Source organism: Mus caroli, unplaced genomic scaffold, assembly GCF_978045245.1.
Source record: "Mus caroli unplaced genomic scaffold, Mus_caroli_1 scaffold_15, whole genome shotgun sequence".
Lineage (NCBI taxonomy): Eukaryota > Metazoa > Chordata > Mammalia > Rodentia > Muridae > Mus > Mus caroli.
The window spans coordinates 81,179,436-81,201,806 of record NW_028227270.1 but is presented as its reverse complement, the minus strand read 5'-3'; the positions used below and the strand labels follow the sequence as shown (position 1 = coordinate 81,201,806).

General features: G+C 39.1%; 1 protein-coding gene across 1 annotated transcript in view; it reads right to left on the bottom strand.

Moving 5' to 3' along the window:
• Positions 1-3,192: 3,192 nt before the first annotated feature.
• LOC110308510 (uncharacterized) overlaps positions 3,193-22,371 on the bottom strand; it is a gene marked incomplete at its 5' end in the record, with an annotated part of 288,808 nt that continues 269,629 nt past the window's right edge. The window contains 4 exon segments of the mRNA XM_021180950.2: positions 3,193-3,226; positions 5,250-5,260; positions 5,263-5,391; positions 16,490-16,696. Of these exon segments, the coding sequence (XP_021036609.2) occupies positions 3,193-3,226; positions 5,250-5,260; positions 5,263-5,391; positions 16,490-16,696 (381 nt within the window).

Below are 22,371 nucleotides of genomic sequence, written 5' to 3'. Positions count from 1 at the left end.
TCTATCTCTCATCTATATCTATTGCCTATTTTTACCTATGTATCAATTGATGTATCTATTTTCATGTCTACCAATTATGTATGTATGTATGCATGTATGTATGTATGTATGTATGTATGTATCTATCTATCTATCTATCTATCTATCTATCTATCTGCAGGATCAAGTCTGCCCTCTGAATCGAGCTACAGTTGACTCTGCACGTGTTTTCCACTCTTGGGAATCCTTCCTCCTCCTAATTTCCTTTTGGTTCATCACCCTGCTGCTTGTTTGCAGGCTTTTCCATTCTTTATAGATTTCTACTTCAAGCTCATAGAAGAGTTTTCTCTACAATGGTCTAGAATAGCATTTGGAGCATCCCTCTTGGGCAGGTGGTGTTGAAAAGTACAATGCAACTTCTAATTTTACAAGTGATAGATACCATGGGACTTTTTCCTCTCTTCAGTGGTTTTCACACACAAACCACTTGTCTCAGAGAGGATTATAAAAGCATCATGACCTAATCCTGAAGCATATAGAAAATATGGGATGGTATTAGAAATCAATTAAAATTATCAATCATACCATGTCAATACCAAGTAGCTAATCTTAATATACCTGTGTGCCTTTTGGATTCTTTCTATAGAAAAACATTTTTATAAGAGGAATCAAAGTATATCTGTCCCAAATGATGTTTTTGCATACTGCATACCAAATATTTCCTCAACTTACTATTTATTAACTGTACATATGACTTTAATGGCTACCTAATATTATTTATTTTGCTCCATATATCTTTTCCACTGCTATGAAAACTTATAAGATAGACTCAAAAATAGAAAAACAGTGTGTGATGATCCTTCAGACATCTGTGACTAGGTCCAGTATTCATCTTCCTGATGTGCTCAATTCTGTTTGTACCTTTCCCCCATGTTGCCAGCAAATCATCCTGAGTGGTATTCATTTAATGGCCAGGTAGTCCTGGTTTATCAGTGAACTACATAGACTGAAGGAATCGACACAAACACGGGAAGACTTAAAACGGTCATGAATGAAACACACGATTCTAGTGGGGAAAGATACTCTAAATGTGCCTCTTATATAACAGAAGTGACATTTGAAAATAGCAGGGAAATGGTTTAATTTAACAGAAAAACTCTACCACCACACACAATTAAGCAATTAATAATCTTGGTATAATTTAGCAATATGAAGTACTGCCAATGTTTTTACTGAAGTCAGTAAATATTTATTATTATAAAACAAAAAGAAAGACAAATACACGAACTGTGAATTCTTGTTATAATGTAACATCAAGAGTATTTATAGGAAGATCGTTTTAACTTTTTTATAAGAAAGTATTTTCTTCACTGTACGTCAGTAGCCAGTGTCATTTTCTTCAACCATTTACTTACCTGTCAACCCCATGTCTGTCACAAAAAAGAAAGCCTATGTGAACTGTGCTGGGTTAAAAGAAAATATTTTAGATTAAAAAAACCAAGCAAACGAGGCTGCTTGCTGTTACTTCATCAGAGGCTCCTGAGTCCTGAGTCCGACTTTCCCCATTGCCACCGGGCTTCCCCGGTGTTGTCAGCGGCTCTCGCGAGGTCCTGGAAACCAATCAAAGTCATTTCAAACCACTGGGAGGATTTTGTAAAACTTACCATTGGAAATAGTCACCTTTCCTATCTCCAGAAGAATTTCAAGTTAAGCAAGCTGACCAGCTGGAAATGATGTCACAGCTGGGCATGCTTCACGTAAGTGTGAACCTGGGAGTGTGAGGACTCGTAATGACTGAAGTGTTCAGGAAATGCTATTTAGAAGGCATCTTGGACAGACATTCACAAAACAGAGATGCTACAGAGGCATCAAAGCCATTCCTTCTATTTATCCAAGCTCTATTAGCTGATTTCTCTAATAAAAGTGAGGACCAAGGAAGAGTGGAAACACAGCTTTCCGATCACAAGTGTTCATGCTGAGATCATTGAAGTGGGAAGTAATTTGATTTTAATGCTGTGCGTAACACTTAGCACCCTGCTTAACTAAAGGAAGAAAATCACTCATTTTTCATCTTCTTCCTTAACTGACACGTAGTGTGATCTATCTATTGTTACTGAACTTAATACAAAGAGCATATAATGTTGTCACTTTTATTCATATTTCTATTCCTTTACAGAACGACGTTCCAAATAATCTGCTCAAGCAATAAGGGCACATGGGTAATAACAAAAGTGAGCCAATAAAAGAGTTTTTTATTTATAGTTTCTAATTATAATTCAATCCGTAGTGTGACAAAAAGATCAAATTAAATAACAATTAGTACATGTCTCTACGAAAGAGAGATTCTAGTGAAATCACAGAAAATATATGCATAACTTATAGATACTATTTTGCTAATACAGTCTTGAAAAATTAATTATTAGCATCATAAATTATCCTCAGTAGGCTAAAGGAGAGAGAAAAAAAAGACACCCTGACGACTCAATTTACAGATATATAGTCCCCTAGAAACCTATCTTTAATTTTGAAATAGTCCTTTGAACTGTATATAAATATGTACTCTTTCCTAAGGGCACTGTGTCTGCCGCATTAGAGCTCAGCTCTGCAGAGCATCTGTTTGCAAATATGAGTCTCGTCTCTCTATAGCCACAGAATCATTAACTTTAGTTCATAAAGGACCACAAAACATAGAGGCATCTGGATAGAGGCTCCCATCCTTCTCCTCTCTTTTCCTTGTGAACTGGACCAAACACCAACATCCTCAGCAAGTAAAAAATTAAGTAAATTTTTTTCAATACCCGTGCAAATGTACTGCTTACCCGTGATGTTGACAGCATCAGATTTTTATTTCATTACTCTGTTGCATGACACAATGCGCACAAGCATCAGAAATGTTCTTTTTAATAAGAGGGGAGAACTCGAGAGAGGCATTCGCATGAATCTTTACCACAGACCTCTATAAATAAGCACAGCATCAACAAAGCTTTACACAAACTCAAGGCTGAACATATTATCTACTCCTGAATGTCCAGTAACATTCATGTAAAGGTAAGGAAAGCAAAATAAAGAAACAACAGAAGCAAAATATTCTACAGACTACCACTTGAAAATAACAAAACCCACACTTTCCAACAATGCATTAGGTGATGTGGTGTAGCTTAAGGAGAAGTATGTTCCCAGTGCCCGTCGGAGGACAGAAACTGTGGTCCTTAATTATGCTCGTTTTCCCACTTGGGTTAATGATCTCCTAAAAGAAACAGAAAAGGAAAAAGAAGTAACAATTGATTGATTGCTGATATCTTCTGTTCATTTAGGTCACTGTCTTAAAATTCATTAAGAATACAAATAAGAGCAGTTTGAAGCATCTGTTCGTCTTTTCATCCAATACGATGCACTATTACTAACCGAGTGTAGCAGCAAATAAAGCAGAGCATTGTCCTTGCCCTCACTGGGTTTAAATTTTAGTGAGACCTTCTCAGGCAGAAATGTCAGGCCAACAGCATTTTAACTCAGGTAAGCCAGTGGATGCTCAGTGTAAGGATGACATGGTGTCTTTAAAACTGAATTTATTTGACTCATCACCTTGACCTAATAATTAAATGAAATATACTTGCAGATGCAAACATCTAAATGTCTTTCTGCTTAGATTATTTTCTTCAGATACGTGTTACCACACAATTTAATTTAACATGTCTAAATCATTCAGGGGCTGCTCTCACCTTCTACATACCCGACAAAGACCCAGATCCAGCCTCACCCTGCTAACTTCCTCACATCTCTTTCAAGCTGAAAATCTCTACTGAGCCTCTGCATTTCACCCCCACCTCTGTTCTAGTTTCTGTTAATAGAAGGATACAGTTGAAAAAGTTCTGTTTGAGGCAGTGTCTGTGCTCATAGGAAGAGTAAATGTTCATGGTCTGTATACACAGCTGTCATGTCACTGTGGGCATGCACATCTGGTTAGTCAGGGATATCAATGGGGATATTGGTAGTAGCAGAAGAGAGTGAGGGGGTCAGTGACAGGCAGGGATATGTAAGTATCTGCAAGAAGAAACCACTTGCCTACAAAGAGCAGATATGATTTCAACTACATTTAAGTGAGTGTTTATTAGCTTTTGTGCAGTACTAAGAAAGAATATCTCCTAGTTTCTATATAGATGAGATATATTGACAGACATATGAACATGTGTTGGCTGGCCACTGAGGCTAAGAATTGCAGTGTATATGATAGGCTTGACAAAAGAGAGTGCTAAGTGTAATCCTTACTGTAAATTTCTTATGTGAGAATAATGTTGGCATGCTAGTTAGACAATAACTGGTACAGTGAGTAAAAAAACCCCAGCACAATCAGATACATATACATGGTTTCTCACTATAAGCATCAATCTTGCCCTTTGTAAATTACATTGTCTTCTATGTGGAACATGTACTTTTAATTTCTCAACCTTCCTTATAGATGCCAAGGAAGAACATAGGGCTGGGTATCCACTGCACTCATTACTATGTGAAGAAGTCAAGGATTCTTAATAGTATAAGTTTATTATGATCTATAAACCTTTGTGTAGATCACTAGTCATGTGATAACAAACCCCAGTCCAAACTTTCAGTTGAAATAGAAAATGAGAAAAGAATACAGGAAGAAGAAAAGATATTATACACAGAATAAAAAGGAAGGATGCTGTTTGTTCAATTTTGAGAGTTGAAGTAAATTGCAAAAGCCCCAATCCAAGTCACCCAGATGGGGCATGATTGCTGTTGTCCTAGAAAATAAAATATTAACTATTCATGTCATCTCATTTATGAGCTAGAAATATTTGTTGTTGATATTTAATTTCCCCCCTTAAAGTTTCTTTCATGAAAAATGTGTCAAATTTTTCAGCTAAAAATTATTTTCAGTGAAAAAATTCCAGGAGAGGGACTTTTTAGGCATGTTTAATCAACATCCTGTAGATATTTCCCTTATTCTGACTACATGAAAAACAAGCAAATGGAAACACCAAGAAAAACAAAAGCCACTTCCAAGTATGCTAACAATGTCACCCCATCTCTCCTCAAAGCTCAAAGCTTAGCACCTCCTTCTGTGTCAGCAACCACTATCCATGATCTACTCTTAAAGAGTATGCACCACAAGACACTGGCATGGGAGAAAAAGTTGAACTTCACCCCCTCAATGAGAAACGGTGGAAATAAGAATCTGACTCAGGGTTCCTTCTGGGTGAGTATCATCAGAGATAGTGATGACCCAATGCTCAATCAATAGAGAAAAATACCTTTTATGCTCACAGAGACTTCTTTCTCTTGTAAAGAAGCAAAGATTTCTCTCTGCACAGTGTCCATTTCTCTTATGTGTTCCTCAATAGGGGTGATCACTTCACTGGGGACAAACCTCAAGGTACCGATGTCACCAAACACCTAAAGGGTATTGAAAAGATGAATAAGCAATTCAATAGAATGGTAGAGGGTACTATCTATTTTTTCCCATTATCCCCTGGAGGAAGGGAAGCTGGATCTTGGAAACCCCTAAATGGACACTGTTGTCCTAACCAAAAGCTTATGGATTAGATTTCATAGTCCAGTACATTTCTAACCTTTGCAACAATTTTATAATGGTCCTACAAAGAATACAGCAAAACAGGAAACAATGCAGTGTAGATATAAAGAGTGAATTTTCTAATCTTCTGAAACCAAAACTGTATACATCAAAAACACAAACAGTCTTGAGGGCTAGGGAATTAGCTCAATGGTTAAGAGTACTTTTTCTTGCAGAAAACCCAAGTTGTGTTTCAAGTACCCACATATAATGATGAATATAGTTTGAGGAGATCTGATTCCTTCTTCTGGTACTCATGGGCATTACATGCATACAGTAAACACACACACACACACACACATTCCTCTAAGGAACAGTGATTAATATTCATGTGGGAGAGAAGTTGTCCTTGGAGATATTTTTGTAGACACAAGACTGACTGATCCTTCAACATAACTCCCATATACACAGCTTGAATATATTCCTTGACTGTCTATCATAATCACCAAGGTCCCTGACTTCATGTATATCCTGCATTTTGAGTGTATCTTGTACTTCCAAGCATTGTTCTGAAGGCTTATATTCCCCCAAAGTTGACCACTTTATGAAAACCTGGTCCATTGCAGCAAGGCAGGGAGCCACAACTATAGATCAACTTGGTAAATTAAATGAACTACTCTGGATAGCAATGAGGACATCTGTTTATCAGACAAGCTCTTCTTTGGTAGCAGGAACGATTTTCTCTTTCTAGAATAACTCTTCCATCCTCTAATGAGCTCATGAATCATGCAGCTAGCCAGTAATTATGCCTCTTTCCAGGGTAGGCGAATGGGAGGAAGGGTGATTGAAATTCCTGGAAGAGGAGTCTTACTTCTTAGAGTGACTTAGGAAGGAGAAAAGATGGGATGACGTAGCACACAGGGAAAATATTGTCAGCCAGAACAGATTAAAAAGAGAAGGGGTTTGACTTTGGCATCCAGATTCAGCTAATCCATCAAGCAGCTACAGCAGTTCCACTTTTATTTAACTTAATAAATTCTTTCATGACTAAGGAGACATAGATTGGATATTTGGCCCTTTCCCTGATTTTCCTGTTTTATGTAATCTTTCTTGCTCAGCCCCACTCACTGTGTAAGTGACCTACAGCTACCTGAAATTAAACCCTTTCCCTTCACTGTCTACCAACCTTATTTTTTTAATTTATCTATTTATTTATTTATTTATTTATTTATTTATTTATTTATTTATTTATTTGATTGGTCAATTGGTTGGTTTTTCGAAACGTGGGTGGTTTCTCTGTGTAGTGCTGGTTGTCCTAGAACTTACTTTTTAGACCAAGCTAATCTTGAACTCAGAGATTCACTTGCCTCTGCCTCCCAAGTGCCAGGATCAAAGGCGTGTGCCACCACTGCCTGGCACCTGTGATTTTTCTTATCCTGTGGTATAAGTCACAGCTCTCACCTCACAGAGAGTAAAGGACAGTTTCCTTTTAGTTACATGTGCGTATGTGTGTGATGTGCATGTGTGTCTGCCTCTAATCCCAGCACTTGCTAGACAAAGATAGGTGCTCCCTGGAACAAGGTGACTAGGTAAACTAGCTAAATTGGCAAGCTTTGGGCTCAAGTGAGAGACCCTGCTTCAGTACTAGAGCAGACACTTCACTTTTACACTGGTCTCCAAATACATGTGCCCACACACATGGTGGTCACAGCATTAGGAAGGATGGAAGAAAGTGATAGTGGTAGTGATATTATTTGCTGCAGGTTTAAGAACCCTGGCTCCTATCTGGATAATTCCTACTTGGGGTCCTAGACCACCAACTGTAGATTTTGAGTTATCCACATTCTTCTAATTGGCTCTGACAATTACAGATGCTCTGATAGCCCTTGTTAAGGCTGCTAGGTAAAGTACCAAAACACAATTGTATAAAGTGCTGGTCATGCACACGGGAGGTACTGGCTGCCAAGTTTAAGGAAGAGAGAATAAAAATGTAACTAGCCAGGATCACACCTGCTAAAGAAACATTTTGGTGTCATTTCAGGACTGGCTCAGCCTAAGGACACTTTGTTTCCCATTAAGTGCAATGTGACCACAGAGAGATCTTAGTCTGCTTTTTAATTTGTATCGTTTCTACCACTATTTTTTTTTTGTTTGTTTGTTTGTTTTTCGAGACAGGGTTTCTCTGTATAGCCCTGGCTGTCCTGGCACTCACTCTGTAGACCAGGCTGGCCTCGAACTCAGAAATCCGCCTGCTACCACTATTTATTTCACTCAAATGTCCTGGTCAAAAAGATGTTACGAATGCTATAGTTACATGCATTCCTTAATGGATTCTGTAGACTGATAGGAAAAAAATGTCTCCGGAAAACCAAACACATTATACATAACACTTTAAAAATTAGGAGAAAAAGAAAAACAAAAAACAAAAAACAAAAAGGCAAGCTCCATCAAATTAGGGAGCACCTTTCAAAGGCAAAATGGGGTGGGCCACCGTGGGGTGTAATACCATGATAGTTTGTATTTCAAACAGTGTAATCTGAGTGACTTACAGAAAGTATAGTTTCTGTGGTTGTATAAAAAACAAAACCAAACAAACCACCAAGAAGACCAAAATGCTGGGTGGCTATTTCCTTCTCTGCAGTTTTGGTTATATGTGTGCTCAGATTTCTGCTAGACAGGTATGCATATAGGTGCATATACATCATGCACATGAACATCTGTGAATTTGACCCAGTAAATCTATGTTCAGGATACACCTTTTCAAAATAATGTGGGTCACTAGTGAAAATAACAATGAACAGTTCCCTAAATTCTACTCACCCATAAAAGTAACAGCCGCAAAATATTTCAGAATTAACTTTTCCAGAGGAAATCTTATTCTGATCTACAGTGTGACTGAAGCTACAGCCTCATGAGCACTGGACTTAGGATTCTGCAGTCTGGTGTTAATGCTTATGATTGTGAACTAACAAAATCCAGTCGCAGGTACGGCCTCAGGACCACCAGGCAGTGTCGGAGGGCTCTTGCAAACACACAGAGCTGTTGTTCAATGGGGACAGCATGACAGTCCACTCCATCTAAGCTCCGTCTGTCTTTTGCTCAAAGCAGGACGGGTCCTCCTTGGTAGAAAGAAGTGTCTGCATGTCTTAAGGACTTACTTACTAAGCAGTCTTTTTGGAGGGAGTTAGCTAAGTGCTTGCTGGTAGGAGTAGGCATATCCCCAAATCTGAACTGGAAAAAATGAAGTTGGCATTATTTATAATGGAGTTCTTGGGATGGATTATTTCAAAAATGCCTAAAACATGTGATACTGATAAAGCTTCAAAAGACATTATAATCATAGGCAAGAACAAAGAATTAAATTCAGCACATGAATTTCAATTTCATTTTTCTACTGAATATGGGACTTCAGTATTCCCAAACCCAGTTCACTGTCTATAGGAAAATGGTAGTGTTTGGAGGCCCAGGTAAATTACAGATGGCTCTACAAGCCGGAAATCAGCAGGTATTTGCTGCTCAGTAGTTCAAAGAGTCTGTTCAGATTAGGCTAAATAATGAATCTGCAAATCTGGAAATAATCTGGCGCTCTCTGTGTTACAAGTGGAATCGCTAATTCAGAAGAAGAAAGCTTGCATTGTGATGAAGTAGAGCACTCAAGTGACCCAGCAAAGGACATACCTTTGCCCCTCACTCACTGAGGTGGGCAGAGGTGCCTATTGTTAGAGGTGCCTGGACCAACCATCACAGCTGAAAAAATTAAAAGCCACAGTCCTTTCATTTTTTGCAAGACTACACTCTCCTTGGTTGGGAAATATTCAAGGTTCTTAAGATTAAATATCTGAATATTGCTTCTGAAGGAGCAGCTGTCACTTTAAATTGAAAGTCTAGTTTGTTTACTGGCTGTATTTAAATCCTTTAGAAAATGACACAAAATAGCAATAAAATCATTGTAAGTATTCTACAGGGGAATATAAATGCCCCTTGGTTACACTGTACATATCTTTATACATAATTCTAGTTTATTTTCCTCGTGATTATGTTAAATATGTAAAAAGCCTTTTCTCATAAAGGTAAAAGCGCTAGATGCTTCCATGTTGTAATTCAGCATTAGTGTCAAGATTGCTTCAGAAAATAAGCCACTGTGACTATTTCATTCCTTTTAAGTGTCACTCGGCATACTGGATGTGATTTTGCGCATAAAATAAACTTATATGATTTTATATCACTGTTTGGGAACCGTACGTAATGCTAAGTATAATTCAGAAGATACGCTCATAAAGCCAAGTGAGGCAAAGCAACTGAGAATTTTTTTCTTCATGGAAGGCTTTTTATGTGGTCTTATATTGTCATTAAATAATTATTTCAGACAATTACAGAAAAATCTGTCCTGTCAGGGAAGAGCAAGGAACTAATATTTATTAATCCTTAAAGAGAAATGATATGTCTGTAGCTAGTTCTGAGTTTAATATTGGCACAATTGCAAAATGCATAAAAATCTTGGGTAATACTTTTACATACAAACATAAGAAGATAGAATTTTATTTGGGGCTGGCTTTTTGCCTTTACTCAGAAGTGCATTTTTTGATCCTTCAAGAAGTTTGTATCAGGCAACCTTGTCAAGTGGAGGAAGATAAAAACTGTACATTCTGAAAATGCTCATTTTTAAACAGTTAACTTCTTATTTCTGAATTTCAAGCTTACTTATAATATTACAAAGATTTCTCTAGTAGTTTAATAAATTAAGATTGGTAATTTAATAGAAGTGTAAACTTTTTTCCTTTTGTTATCCTGAATATTTTTTTCAAGATCCAGTCCAGTGTGGGGAAAAATAAACAGATTTTTAAAAGAATGTGCTTTAATCAACTTGAAACATTTAATATTTTTAAATTGTGTAATACAGATTTAGTTTCTCACCTGTATAGTGTTTATTATTAACATTTAACCCCATATTTTAATTCTCATATTAAGGCTACTTTTGGACTATTTCACAACTGTCTTAGTATGTCTGTTAAAATAATTCTTAGGACTTAGAATCCAGGTAAGTTTTCCTTTTCAATATAATAAGCATACATCTGTATTTTTGGTAGACATGAATAAAACAATAGAACAATTATTTACTGTAGATTTTATAATTTTGGAAGCCTTGGAAACTCAAAAAATCTAATATTGTGCTTATTATGCAGTAAGTATTATTTTTTTTACTAAGTTTGAATTATTTTTCTTATGTGCATAAATTAAAAGTGTAGAATTTATAAGTTACAGGAATTTCTGAAGGCTGATTGCCCAAATATACGAATACCAACAAAACAGAGGACACAATATAGGATTGGGCAATACCAGCTATTTATGAAAAATCGGCCACGTATTAAAAGTCATTCTAGACACTTGTCTAGTCATTCTAGACAAGTCCAAGTTTATACACAGTCAACAGAATCAAACGAATCTTCATGCTTTGCTAAGGAAAGTGCGCATAGCTGTAGTAAGGACAACCTGGCCCCCAGAAGTACTTTCACCTGATAATTGAAACAGCTTTTTAAAATCAATGACTGCAGCACTTAAAAGGTGTGTGCAGGCTAAGGGGTGCCTTTACGTCTCGCACAAAAATAAACCTGTATCATTTTCCCAGTGTTACCAACACATATAAAAAATACACCAGAAAGGGTGAGCGAAGTCTGAAGTGAAGGCTGTCTTGGCATCTTGTGGAAGACAAGGCAAGAATAGCAAGTTATCCCAACTCAATTACTGGGGAGAAACAGAAGCACTATTTTGATAGGTATATGCAGGTAGCATGTTTCCCACGTACTACTCTGAGGAGCGTTAAATTCATATTTATCTAAATAATGGGTAAAATATCTCAAGAGAAACATTATATTCTAATACCCACCTGATAACTGAATTCTATTTAGTTCTTATAGTCTATTCTTTAATATCTTGATCATAGGATGCTTAAGTTTTAGAACCGAATGACACTTTACAGCTTATTTAAAGAAGATAATCTGTCTTCGTGAAAGGAAAAAGCAAAAACACATTAAGGACCTTATTTAAAAAAAAAAATCAATAGACATTGCAATTATTAAGTTTGAATATGAAAGCCAGCAATACAGGATATTAGTACAGTTGACATTCGTAGCAACATATTATTCAAAGCCACTACCATCTGCTACCAAGGTTTTCTTTCTGCCTGTTTTGTCAGTATTGTCGCGAAAGCACAAGATGCTCAAAAGACACGCTGTGCCTTCCTGTACAGGTGTTGAACACAAAAGGTCAAAGGCTCGAAATTTGAGGGGTGGAAAATTCTTCTTTCTTCTACTTTTGTTTGAGTTTATTGTAATATAATAATCTTCAGGGCCACCTAAAGCTATGCAGAATAGGAAACGCAAGAGCAGCCCCCCCACCCCCATTTTCCCTAGCAATGTCTTTCAACAAAAGAAGCTAATGGGGCAATTTTCTTCCTGAAAATGCAAAATGCCAACCATTTTCTTCAGCTTCAGGAATGTTGTCTACAGGCCCCCGCATTCCTGAATTTTCTTAGTGATTCCTTCTCCCCATTAAAACCATTTCCACCTCTCTGTCATGCAAGCCCCCACCCCACCCCACCCCTGCTCTCTCTCTCTCTCTCTCTCTCTCTCTCTCTCAGGGTGGGGGATATTTGTAGAACATAGACATGAAAAATGACAAATACTCTGGTTTATCATATCTGGAAGAAATTAAAGTAATATCATTCAAAAAGAAAAACTGATGATCTGGGACCTTCATGCTATAGTCATTGCATTCAAAGACAGACTTCCTTCAGGCCTTCAGTCCAGGCCTCCCCTCCGCTGCCTGCTCCGGTGCTCTCTGTACATGGCTCTTTGCACTGTGGGCCCTGGGTTTCCTGCTCATCAAAACACCCACAGCTGAGTAAAACCCATCTAATCATAAAATTGAGTCTGGCTTTTCTTCCCTCTTTCCTTCTCCTGCTGTTTTCTATCAGCAGAATGCTAATGCTAATTGGTTAATCTGTTATTTAGGCAAGTATTAATATTCTCATTTTGCAGGCAAGGAATCAGGCTTCCTGCTGCGTATCCCCTGGCCCTGGGTAAGGAGCTCTTCAGATGGGAGATTCAAAGTAGGTGAGGTTGGCCTCTGGAGACCCAAGCTGCTTGCCGGAAGCCTCCAGGAGGGCTGAGCTGGGCCTCCTTAGATCGCCGAGTTCCTGGCTCCCAGTTCTCCACTCAGACCACCAGGCGACACCGCCTCTAATGACAAAAATCCATTTTCCCATTCCACCCCAACCAATGCTCCGAGGACTTTCTTAATTGCGACTGCTACCCTGGGAACAGGAAGCTTATTTGTAACTTGATGAATCTCCACCAGGCTCGCCTGGGTTTCTAGGTTTTGCGGAACTAAAAAACTTTACAGTAACTTTGTGCTGACTGTATCTGAAGATCACACTACTTCTGGAACAAAGAGATGAAACGTTACTCAGTAGAAACCTGGTAAAATACACCTAGTCCAGAGAGGCTGATAAAAATAGGATAGTGAGAAGATGTACAAAGCAAAGCACACAGGACAGCCAAAGACTGTCGTTCTAGTGCACACGGCAGGGGTGGGGCTTGGGGTGGGGGAGCTACAAACAAGTTTTCAATAGAAAGTCCATATCTGACCTCTTTTGTACAAAAAATGTTCTTTTCAAAAAGTGTATCTTCTCAAATAAATAGACTTGAAGATAACTGTTTCCACGCCAAGAAGCTAAGGTTTAATTGGGAATTTTTTATAAGTGGGAAAAGATTCAGATCTGGCTTGTACTTCTTATCAGATTTAGGAAAGGCTTAGAGTCTCACGACTACACAAATAATAGCTTTGTCAATACAAAGGGGACCTGGGGCACTGGAGACCCTCCTTCAAAAATCCACCATAAAATTTTAAAGGGTAAAGTTCAAGTTGCAAGGGGCAGGGGGAGACCAAATTTCATCTCTTTTCATTTTGAACTAAGTATCATGACTGGTTTGTAAATGAATTAGTCTTAGACTCTGTGGACTGATTCTTTCATTATATAGAATATCTGACCAGAGTATGGCCTAAATTTACCCACATCTATAAGTAGGTCTACATCTTATAATGGCTCAGGCTTCCCAAAGGGCTACAGTGATAAGGACTCCACAGAACGGTAAGCCCATAAGAAGCACAGTTTAGAATTTAGATTCAATAAAACTTGATTCTTATATATACATATGTGTATATATGCATTTGTATGTGTATATATGTGTATATTCACATATGACTTCAGTATCTAACACAAAGACCACAACTCAGAACATGTCTCTGGCTGTTTAGAAACCACCACTTTAAAAGCTTCAGAGACTTTTCCTAAGCCTGGACTGTAATCTACCTACCTGTTTGCTGATATTTGAAATTTCTTTATATTTTTAAAAACATGAATTCTGTTCCTTGTTGTGACTCCAAAAGACCGGGTTCAAATCTCTTTCAATTTCAGGCTTTATAGCCCTCGAACTCAATAGCAGAGCTAACAGGGCTGCAGCTGTAGGGTAGTGCATTTCTGGAAAGGATAGAAGATGGAAAAGAAAGTAAGAGAGATGGGAAGGGAGAGAGAGAAGAGGTAGGGAGGGAAAGAGAGGAGGAAATGAATGAAGGAGGAGGAAGGGAGGGGAAGAGAGTGAGAAAGTGAGAGGAAGGAGGGAGAAAGGAAAGGAGGAAGAGAGGGAAGGAGGGAGGGAGGGAGGGAGAGAAGGAGGGAGGGAGGGAGACAGGGAGGGAAACAGGGAGGGAGACAGGGAGGGAAGAGTTCATAATAGGCAGCACAGCATTCCTGTGAGGTCAGAAGAGAGATAAAAAGACTGGCAAAGCTGTGAAGAGCTGGTCAGACATTGCAGGAAAGTGTGCCTACTCCTCAGTTAGCGCCAGGGTTCTATTACCTAGAGCTCCCAAACTCTTCCTGGGCATCACGCAAAAGATACACGATGAAATCCAATGCTCATTGACAGCATCAGAGAACACACAAGGAGGAGAGATGTTTCTTGGTGGAAAGAATGGCAGAGGACACAGATGAAGGAAAGCCTGACTGGGTAGATCAGGTGCACACAGGAGAGAGGGCAGGACCCAGTACCCATTCTGTGACCTGAATAAACAATGGGGGAAGGGGCTCTCTTTGCTGGGGTTTCATTTGTGCAAATGAACTCACTTGTGTGCCCACCACTTCTCTTTGTATTGGGCAGGCGATGGAAGAAAAAGAAGAGCCCAGATGGCTCTAGTGGCCACCACCCAGTCCTTCTTGAAGCTTGCTTAGTTTGTTTTTAGTGTAATATTATCAATATCTGTAGGGATGCTTACAAGGGTGAATGCATTTAATTGTACAAGATCCGTAATACTTTGCGATCCTTATTGTACCGTTTGAAACTGAGCTAAAAAGTACTTTGCAGATGTTATCTCATTAATCTACGCCAAATCCCCGTGAGCCAGGTAACGTAAGTATGCATAACCCAGTTTTACAGATCAGGAAATAGGCAGCGTAGTGAGAAATGACTAAGCCAAGGTTATGGAGCGAAAGAATGAGAGAGGGGGAACAGAGGACCCTGGTGGCAGCTGTGCTCAGGGGACCAGGACACCTCCCACCTGGCTCTCCAGCCAGGTGATAGAAGTATAACACTGTAGAGCAGAAAAATCTACCTTTGCTCCCCACCCCACCCCCAGTTCATACCACTTCAGTGCCGTAGCAAGCGCATATTTAAATACACTTCTGCAAATTTAAAAAGTGAAGTCACACCAGTTCATAATGCTTTTTTTAAAAAAGATTTCTACAGTAATGTCTCAGATGCCGAGACAGATCATGCAGGAGAAGAGGAGCTGAGAGCTGAGGACCAGCCTCTAAAGATCACATTGGACACATCGGATCCAGTGGGTACCAGCTCAGCTGCTGCCGTACTGAAATTCACTCATGACCTCCTCTTCTGTCGTGGCCAGGGAGGGAAGAGGGCTGGCTTCCTGAAGAACTTTGCTGGGCTTCCCTCCAAGTGTGCCTATGAGGTTCCTCAAGTACATATTTTACTCCATCCTATCTGTAAGATTGGGATTTGAACAATTTGAAATTTCTTCCAAGACACAGTGATAGGTTTTTACTTTTCTTGTTTGTTTGATTTTTTTTTCCCCCATCGGTTTTAAAGCAAATAGAGTCTTGGTCAGATTCAAAGGTGTGGGACAGACAGATTCAGCGATGTGCAGGCAGGCTGTGTGGCTGCAGGCTTTTCCTCTCTTGCCTTCATTTCCATCCCGATGATGTCTCCCCAGACTCCCCTTAAAGGTGATACCTATGTGAATGCAGTGAACCCCAGAATGGAAATCACTGTACATTTGGATTCTACGAATCTGGCGTAACATGAGTTCTTAAATTCAAAATCAGTCTTCTGAAAAATTAACATATTTTCAGGAGAAAACATGACCTTGAACTCATTCCCCAGTAACGTTTTCAAAAATATTCCTCAAGATTTAGAGATGGGGTGCTTTCCTGGATTTTTATGATTTTCCTTCGGAGAGTAATGAAACACCAGTACTACTTTCCTTGTGTGTGGATTCATTTGAGTGAAGGACGGCACATCTGAAGTACGGACTCACAGAGCTCTTCCACCAGCCTACTGATGTTTGTAAGTATTACCTAACTAAATCTGCTGCAGGTAGAATTCGAATTACTCCCTTATTTTTCCTGGAAGGTCTCCCCTAATGGGGTTATAAACAGAAACTTTCATTATCTTTATGCTGTGTCCTTGTGTAGGCAAAGACTAAGATGCATCTTTAAGCCTGTTACAGTATTACAAATACTAGTTAGCATCTATGTGCCCGGTGATGCCGATGTGTTTGACATCAGGTTTAAGTTCACACATTTAAGCATGTATAAATGAACTATAGCATGAGTATATATATATATAATGTTAATGAACTATAACATACAGAGCATTTGCCTTCAGGTATTTCTGTAGTAATACGTACCTCAATGATGGCGCCATCCGGGAGCCTGAGGAAATGGCGATACAACTCCTGAAGCCCATTGGGATAAACAGTATGTACTGATATGTGGGAAGTAACCCCTCTTGGACCAACTGCAGACTCAAAACTTTCATCCTGATGGTGGGGGTCACCGCTGGAGACCTTGGACTCGGTGTCATGGCTTTGGCAGATGTAATCGTGCACTGCCACCTAGTGAGACCCCCCCAATTTCCCCATACCCAGAGGGGGAAAAAAACAAAAAAGGTAATTAAGATTTGTCAGGAACAAAGTCAATTTTCCACGAATTTACAACAAATCTGAAATTCTGCTGTCTGCAGTGCCTGCACCCCGTTCCATGTGCCATGCGCGTTTTCCTGACATATATCTAAATAGCGAAGACAGACAAATCCCTGGTGTGTGCTCCAAAAAGTTAATTCTACACAGATGAAGCTGTAATTGGCTTCCATATTAACCCAAGGAAGGAAGATCAAGCAGGCTGGGAGAATGACAGTGTAGATTGGAAAACAAAAAATGTTTACAAATGATTTTAAGAATAGGCATGTTTGCTTTCTCACTGGAAAGGAAGGCTTTTTCTTTCCACTTGTTTGTGCTGCAATGTCTATGTGTCAGACCTCTCAGACCACTAAATCAATGGGCCAACAATAGTCCACAGACATCGCCTGCAGTACACAGGGCAGCTTTTGTTTGGGGTACGCACTGACTACTAAGTTTCTTCCTGATAATCCTGGAACTTTGGATGTATTGGATTTTATTTTTAATAAGGCTCCTCAGGTGACAATTTCACACACCCTATGTATTAGAGTAGAGGTAAATTAATTTAATTAAATTATAATGCAGTTGAAAAGATGTACCTGTATTGACTGTTTAGAATATTGCCAATGAAAATTTGACTTTGCCACCTTAAAACTTGTTTGTGGCAATAAAACTTCTGGTTTCTTATTCTGTTTCTTTTGCTTTGTTTTGTTTTGTTTTGTTTTGTTTGTCTTTCTCTTCAATTCCCGAGCTATACTGACATATATATATGTCTCTATAATTCCTCATTTTAGTATTCCAAGATTTCCATGATTTTAGAACTTAGTAGAGTTTTCTATGGATCCTTTCTGCACTAGCTTTTTTTTTTATTATTATTATTTGCAGACAGAAAATATTCACCTAGTGACCCACAAAGCCCATTTCAAATACAAAGCAAATGCTAAATCCTCTTAAACAACTCTTTAAGAGTACTGCAAATATCCAAGAACATGAATATAAAAGAAAATTCTGCCCAAAGACTAGTTAATGCAAGTCTGACACTGACAATGAACTTGTAAAATTTTAACCAGTGAGAAATATTTTTCCTTGAGGGCAGAAAAGGTATAATTAAAATATGGATGGGCAGAAGACGAAGTCATAAATTTTGTGAAAGTATTTGAAGGACTGAGAAGACAAGGATCTTAAGGGATTAAAAACAGTGGTTCTGAGTCAATATAAGAAATGCTTAAGAAACCCAGTGTTGCAGGGTTTTGCAGGAACATACACATATGCTAACTTTACAAAGTTTGACTACTATGATAAGTACATACAAAGAAGTTTTCTTCCAGATAAATCCCAAGTTTTCTTTCTTTTATAAGCAATGAATGTAATTGTCTATGGAAAGGGTGAAGAAAATGTGCTATACAGACTACATGAAATAATATGAAGCTATGAAATGGTAAAAATCCTGTTTTTCTTTTTTCTTTTCTTTTCTTTTTTCTTTTCTTCCCTTCCCTTCCCTTCCCTTCCCTTCCCTTCCCTTCCCTTCCCTTCCCTTCCCTTCCCTTCCCTTCCCTTCCCTTCCCTTTCCCTTTTTCCCTTTTCCCTTTTCCCTTTTCCCTTTCCCTTTCCCTTTCCCTTTCCCTTTCCCTTTCCCTTTCCCTTTCCCTTTCCCTTTCCCTTTCCCTTTCCCTTTCCCTTTCCCTTTCCCTTTCCCTTTCCCTTCCCTTCCTTTCTTTCTTTCTTTCTTTTATCAACATGGACCATGGAAAACATTAAATGAGATGAGCCAGCACAGAGAAAGCATGGTCACTCTGATTCACGGCATCTAATAAAGGCTGACTGACATCGTAGCTGTAGAGGGGAGGCTCCTGGTCGCCAGATGAGCTGAAAGAGAACATCTGATGAGCAGGTGAAGAGTTAGCTGGGATGCTAGTGACAATTGGTGCCCAGTAGGGTGAAACTAGATTTAATATGATGATTATCTCAAACTAGGGAAAAAGATAAGTGTTTGAAATGGCTCTTCAACTAAGTACCTTGATTTGACAATTACAATATATATATATATATATATATATATATATATATATATATATATATATATATAAACATTAGGTGATGTGTGTTCATCAACATGTGTGGTTATTATGCTTCTATTACAAATTCCAACGAATCAGTCTTGGTGGAATTGTCTTGGGTGCAGACACTGTGTGGGTGCTTCCAGCCCTGGCCTGGTCCTGATAAAGACACCGAGAGACAAAAGTACACAGGAAAGGGTTCTGTGATGTTATCATAGGAAGATGGGAGGCCAGAGGACATCAGGTGTGGTAAAGACTCCAGAAACTGAGTTAAGACAGCTTGAATGTCAGCCATAAACAGACTGCACTGACAGAAGTAAAACCAAGTGCAATGGGCTTTCACCTTAGAGGGCATGATGCTAAGACACTTAGCCAAGAAAAAAGAGAGAAGAAAGTCTTATTAACCACAGCAGGTAAAAAGATTAAAATCCTTTGCCAACAAAGGAAGTCTGAAAATTGGAAAGCCTTTGCATACATACATACATACATTCTCATGTATTCATATAGAAATCATGTTACTGAGCATGTCTAGTTTAAGAACACCATTTAAGAAAGAAAGATGGTAGACATATTTATGGGCATGCTTAACTCAAAGTCATGGACCACAAATTTAAAAAGCCAAAGTGCTGAACAGGGATGTATCGAAACATGTTCAGCCTGAGCCATAAGTTGTGTCTCACTACAGGGATTAATTGTAAAGGTGTCTACCCCACCTGGTGGTAACCAAGGTTGCGGATCATAAAGCTGAACAAATTAACTACCTTGTGGTAAAATCACAAAAGGATAGGCAGCCCATGGGACCAACCAGAAGGAAAAGACGCTTGCATTCGCCATATCCAAAGGGGATATGTGACACTACATAGGGAGAGTGGTACATAGGATAGACATATCTTGTCATCTCTGATGTAGAGTCTGGAGAGGTAGGGTGCTAACTAGAGGTGGGAATGAGATTTCTAAGAAGCAGTCAGGATAGATATGAGAAGGGACAAAAATCAAACCACTGGACATGTCTAAAGGAGGAATTTGTTGAACTACATTAGAACTGTGCCCACAGTTATAGTAACAGACACTGTCATATACAATTTAATTCTAAATCTGTTAATAGTCTGCTGATGACATCACCAGACCACGTTCCCTATTAGGTAACTTATGGAGTTATTGTTTACTTGTGGATCAGCTCTGAGACCGTCTGGGCTGTCCATCCTGTTCACCCAGCTCTGGTCCAGGCTCTCCATGGGTCTCTCCTCCCCTTTAGAATTAACCCATTTCTGATAGTTCCCAGAATTTGTATGTAAAACATTTCATTCCAAACCCATGCAGAAAATAAGGAAAAGGATAAATTTAGGTTTTGCCATGTTCTGGAGTTCTATAGAATTACCATACCTACCACAATATTAATGAGAGAAAAGGTACTGGACAGCATCTGTGTCTTTGAAAGTAGATCCTCTGTGTTTTGGAAATGCAACATTCTATACTCCTCCCTTGGAAAACACTGTTTACTTCAAGAAGATAGGAACACTATAGCAGTTACTCTCATTTGAGAAGCTGATTTCTTCCAAACTAAGTATACTGTGGAGCATGCGCGCGCGCGCACACACACACACACACACACACACACACACACACACACATCCCTTTTTACTTCAGTTTGTTTTCCCGTCTTCCTTAGTTCTTTGATTCTTTGATCACAGGAGTCTGAGGTATGAGAAGGAAGAGGCAACTTTGGCTGACACTGGAGTATGTCTAAGAAGGAAGTATGTAATGAGGAATAGGTTGAAATGTAAGTCAACATTACTTAGTGGCAAATACTCTATACACACACAGACACACAGACATACTGATATATATATACACATACATGCATATACATATATGTATATATATCATTTAATATGTATGAGGCTATATGCTACACATATATATTTGTATACATAAATTATAAATACATGTATAAAAAACTTCACATCTACAAGATATCAAAGGCTGTTTAATTGATAGCATTATGTCCATTTCATAGTCAAAGCAATGGAGGAATGTTAACTAATTTGCTCTAAGGCACAGATAAGCGACAGTATTACTGAGTGAGGCATTACCCTTATTCATGATCCACCTCTTACTTCCCTGTGCTTCTGATTCTAGTCTCTAAGTTTTTCATCCTCTCTCTCTGGAGAAACCAACTTAGTGTTTAGATCAGCCTCTGCCTTACTCTAAGTTTCTCTGTATTGGATAAATCTGGCTTCTGAGGCTGTGCTCTGCCCTGGGAGCCTCCATTTGACAAGAAGCTTTTGGCTTGATTTTGAGGAAGAAGGATGACTGAGGTCTAGAACCAACATTGTCTGCCTGGCACCACCCACACAGTGCTCCTTGATAAGTGATTGTTTGTGGGAGTGAAAAGGGAGCCACCCTGTTAATTTAAGATGGAGAATTGAGACTGTAAGGACATCTGGGTGTACTCAAGTCACATAAGAGAAACCAAGCCCTAGAATTTATCAGACACATCAGACTAAGCAAGGAATGGATGTAACTCCTTTAACCAGACCACATAAAGTGATGGACACAATACCATGATGACGTGGCCTTACACTGTCTGTCATCTGATAGCTGGTGTGTGTGTGCACGAGGGCAGGCAGAGGACTTCTTGGTTTCAGCTTAACTCTCTCCCGCACTGTTGACATAGTCTACTCAACAGCCTACCTGCCCGACAGTTCCCCCATCCATACCTAGACTTGAAAACACAATCCCTGTTCTCAGACCTCAGTTCAGCATTTTGCTTCACAGCTGGACTCTACAGCCTCACTCTCAAGCCCTGAATCCTATGGCTCCCACCCAGCACTGTTCTGACTCCTTATCTCCTCAATACAACCTATCAACCCGTGTCTGCAAGTTTGAACTCCACCATCGCCTCTTCAACTGACTCTTTCTGAAAACCATATAGATGCATACAGATAGATACACACATTTGCTGCACACTGTATGATATGAGAGTCAATATTAGTAATAATGATTTGGAAAAAGAAACTTCACTCACCTTGGCCAGCTTATCAGGTAGATGGGATCACGTGGTAAACTGCTGCCATCATTCATCCTTGTGACTTATCATTTTTAAAATCACTTCTAGCATTGTGAAAAGAAGCACAAAGCGTCTCCATTTCTCACGTGGTGTGATTATGACACTTGGGGCAGCAGGAGAGAGGCTTAAGCTTCTTCTCACGTTTTGGAGCAAGGCTGTTCCTAGAACTCAACGTCTCTACCTGCTCATATCTGGTTTAGCAAGAACACCCCTGTGGCCTGTGTTTCTGATGTCTACTTCAAGTCTCCTTTTTTACCAAGTAAAATAGTGTCCATCACCACAGAAGTCTCTATGATAAGGCAGAAACTTTTATTTCCTTTCTATGGATAAATTTTCACTTTCCCAGACCGTTCCTAGGAGATATATTATACCAGGCCCCTGAGTCCCTGACCATAAAGAGTTAGACCGTATTTGAGCTCAGGGAGCTCTGACTCTAAACCCCATGAACTTGCGACTACACTGTGACTCAATGTTTGATCACACCT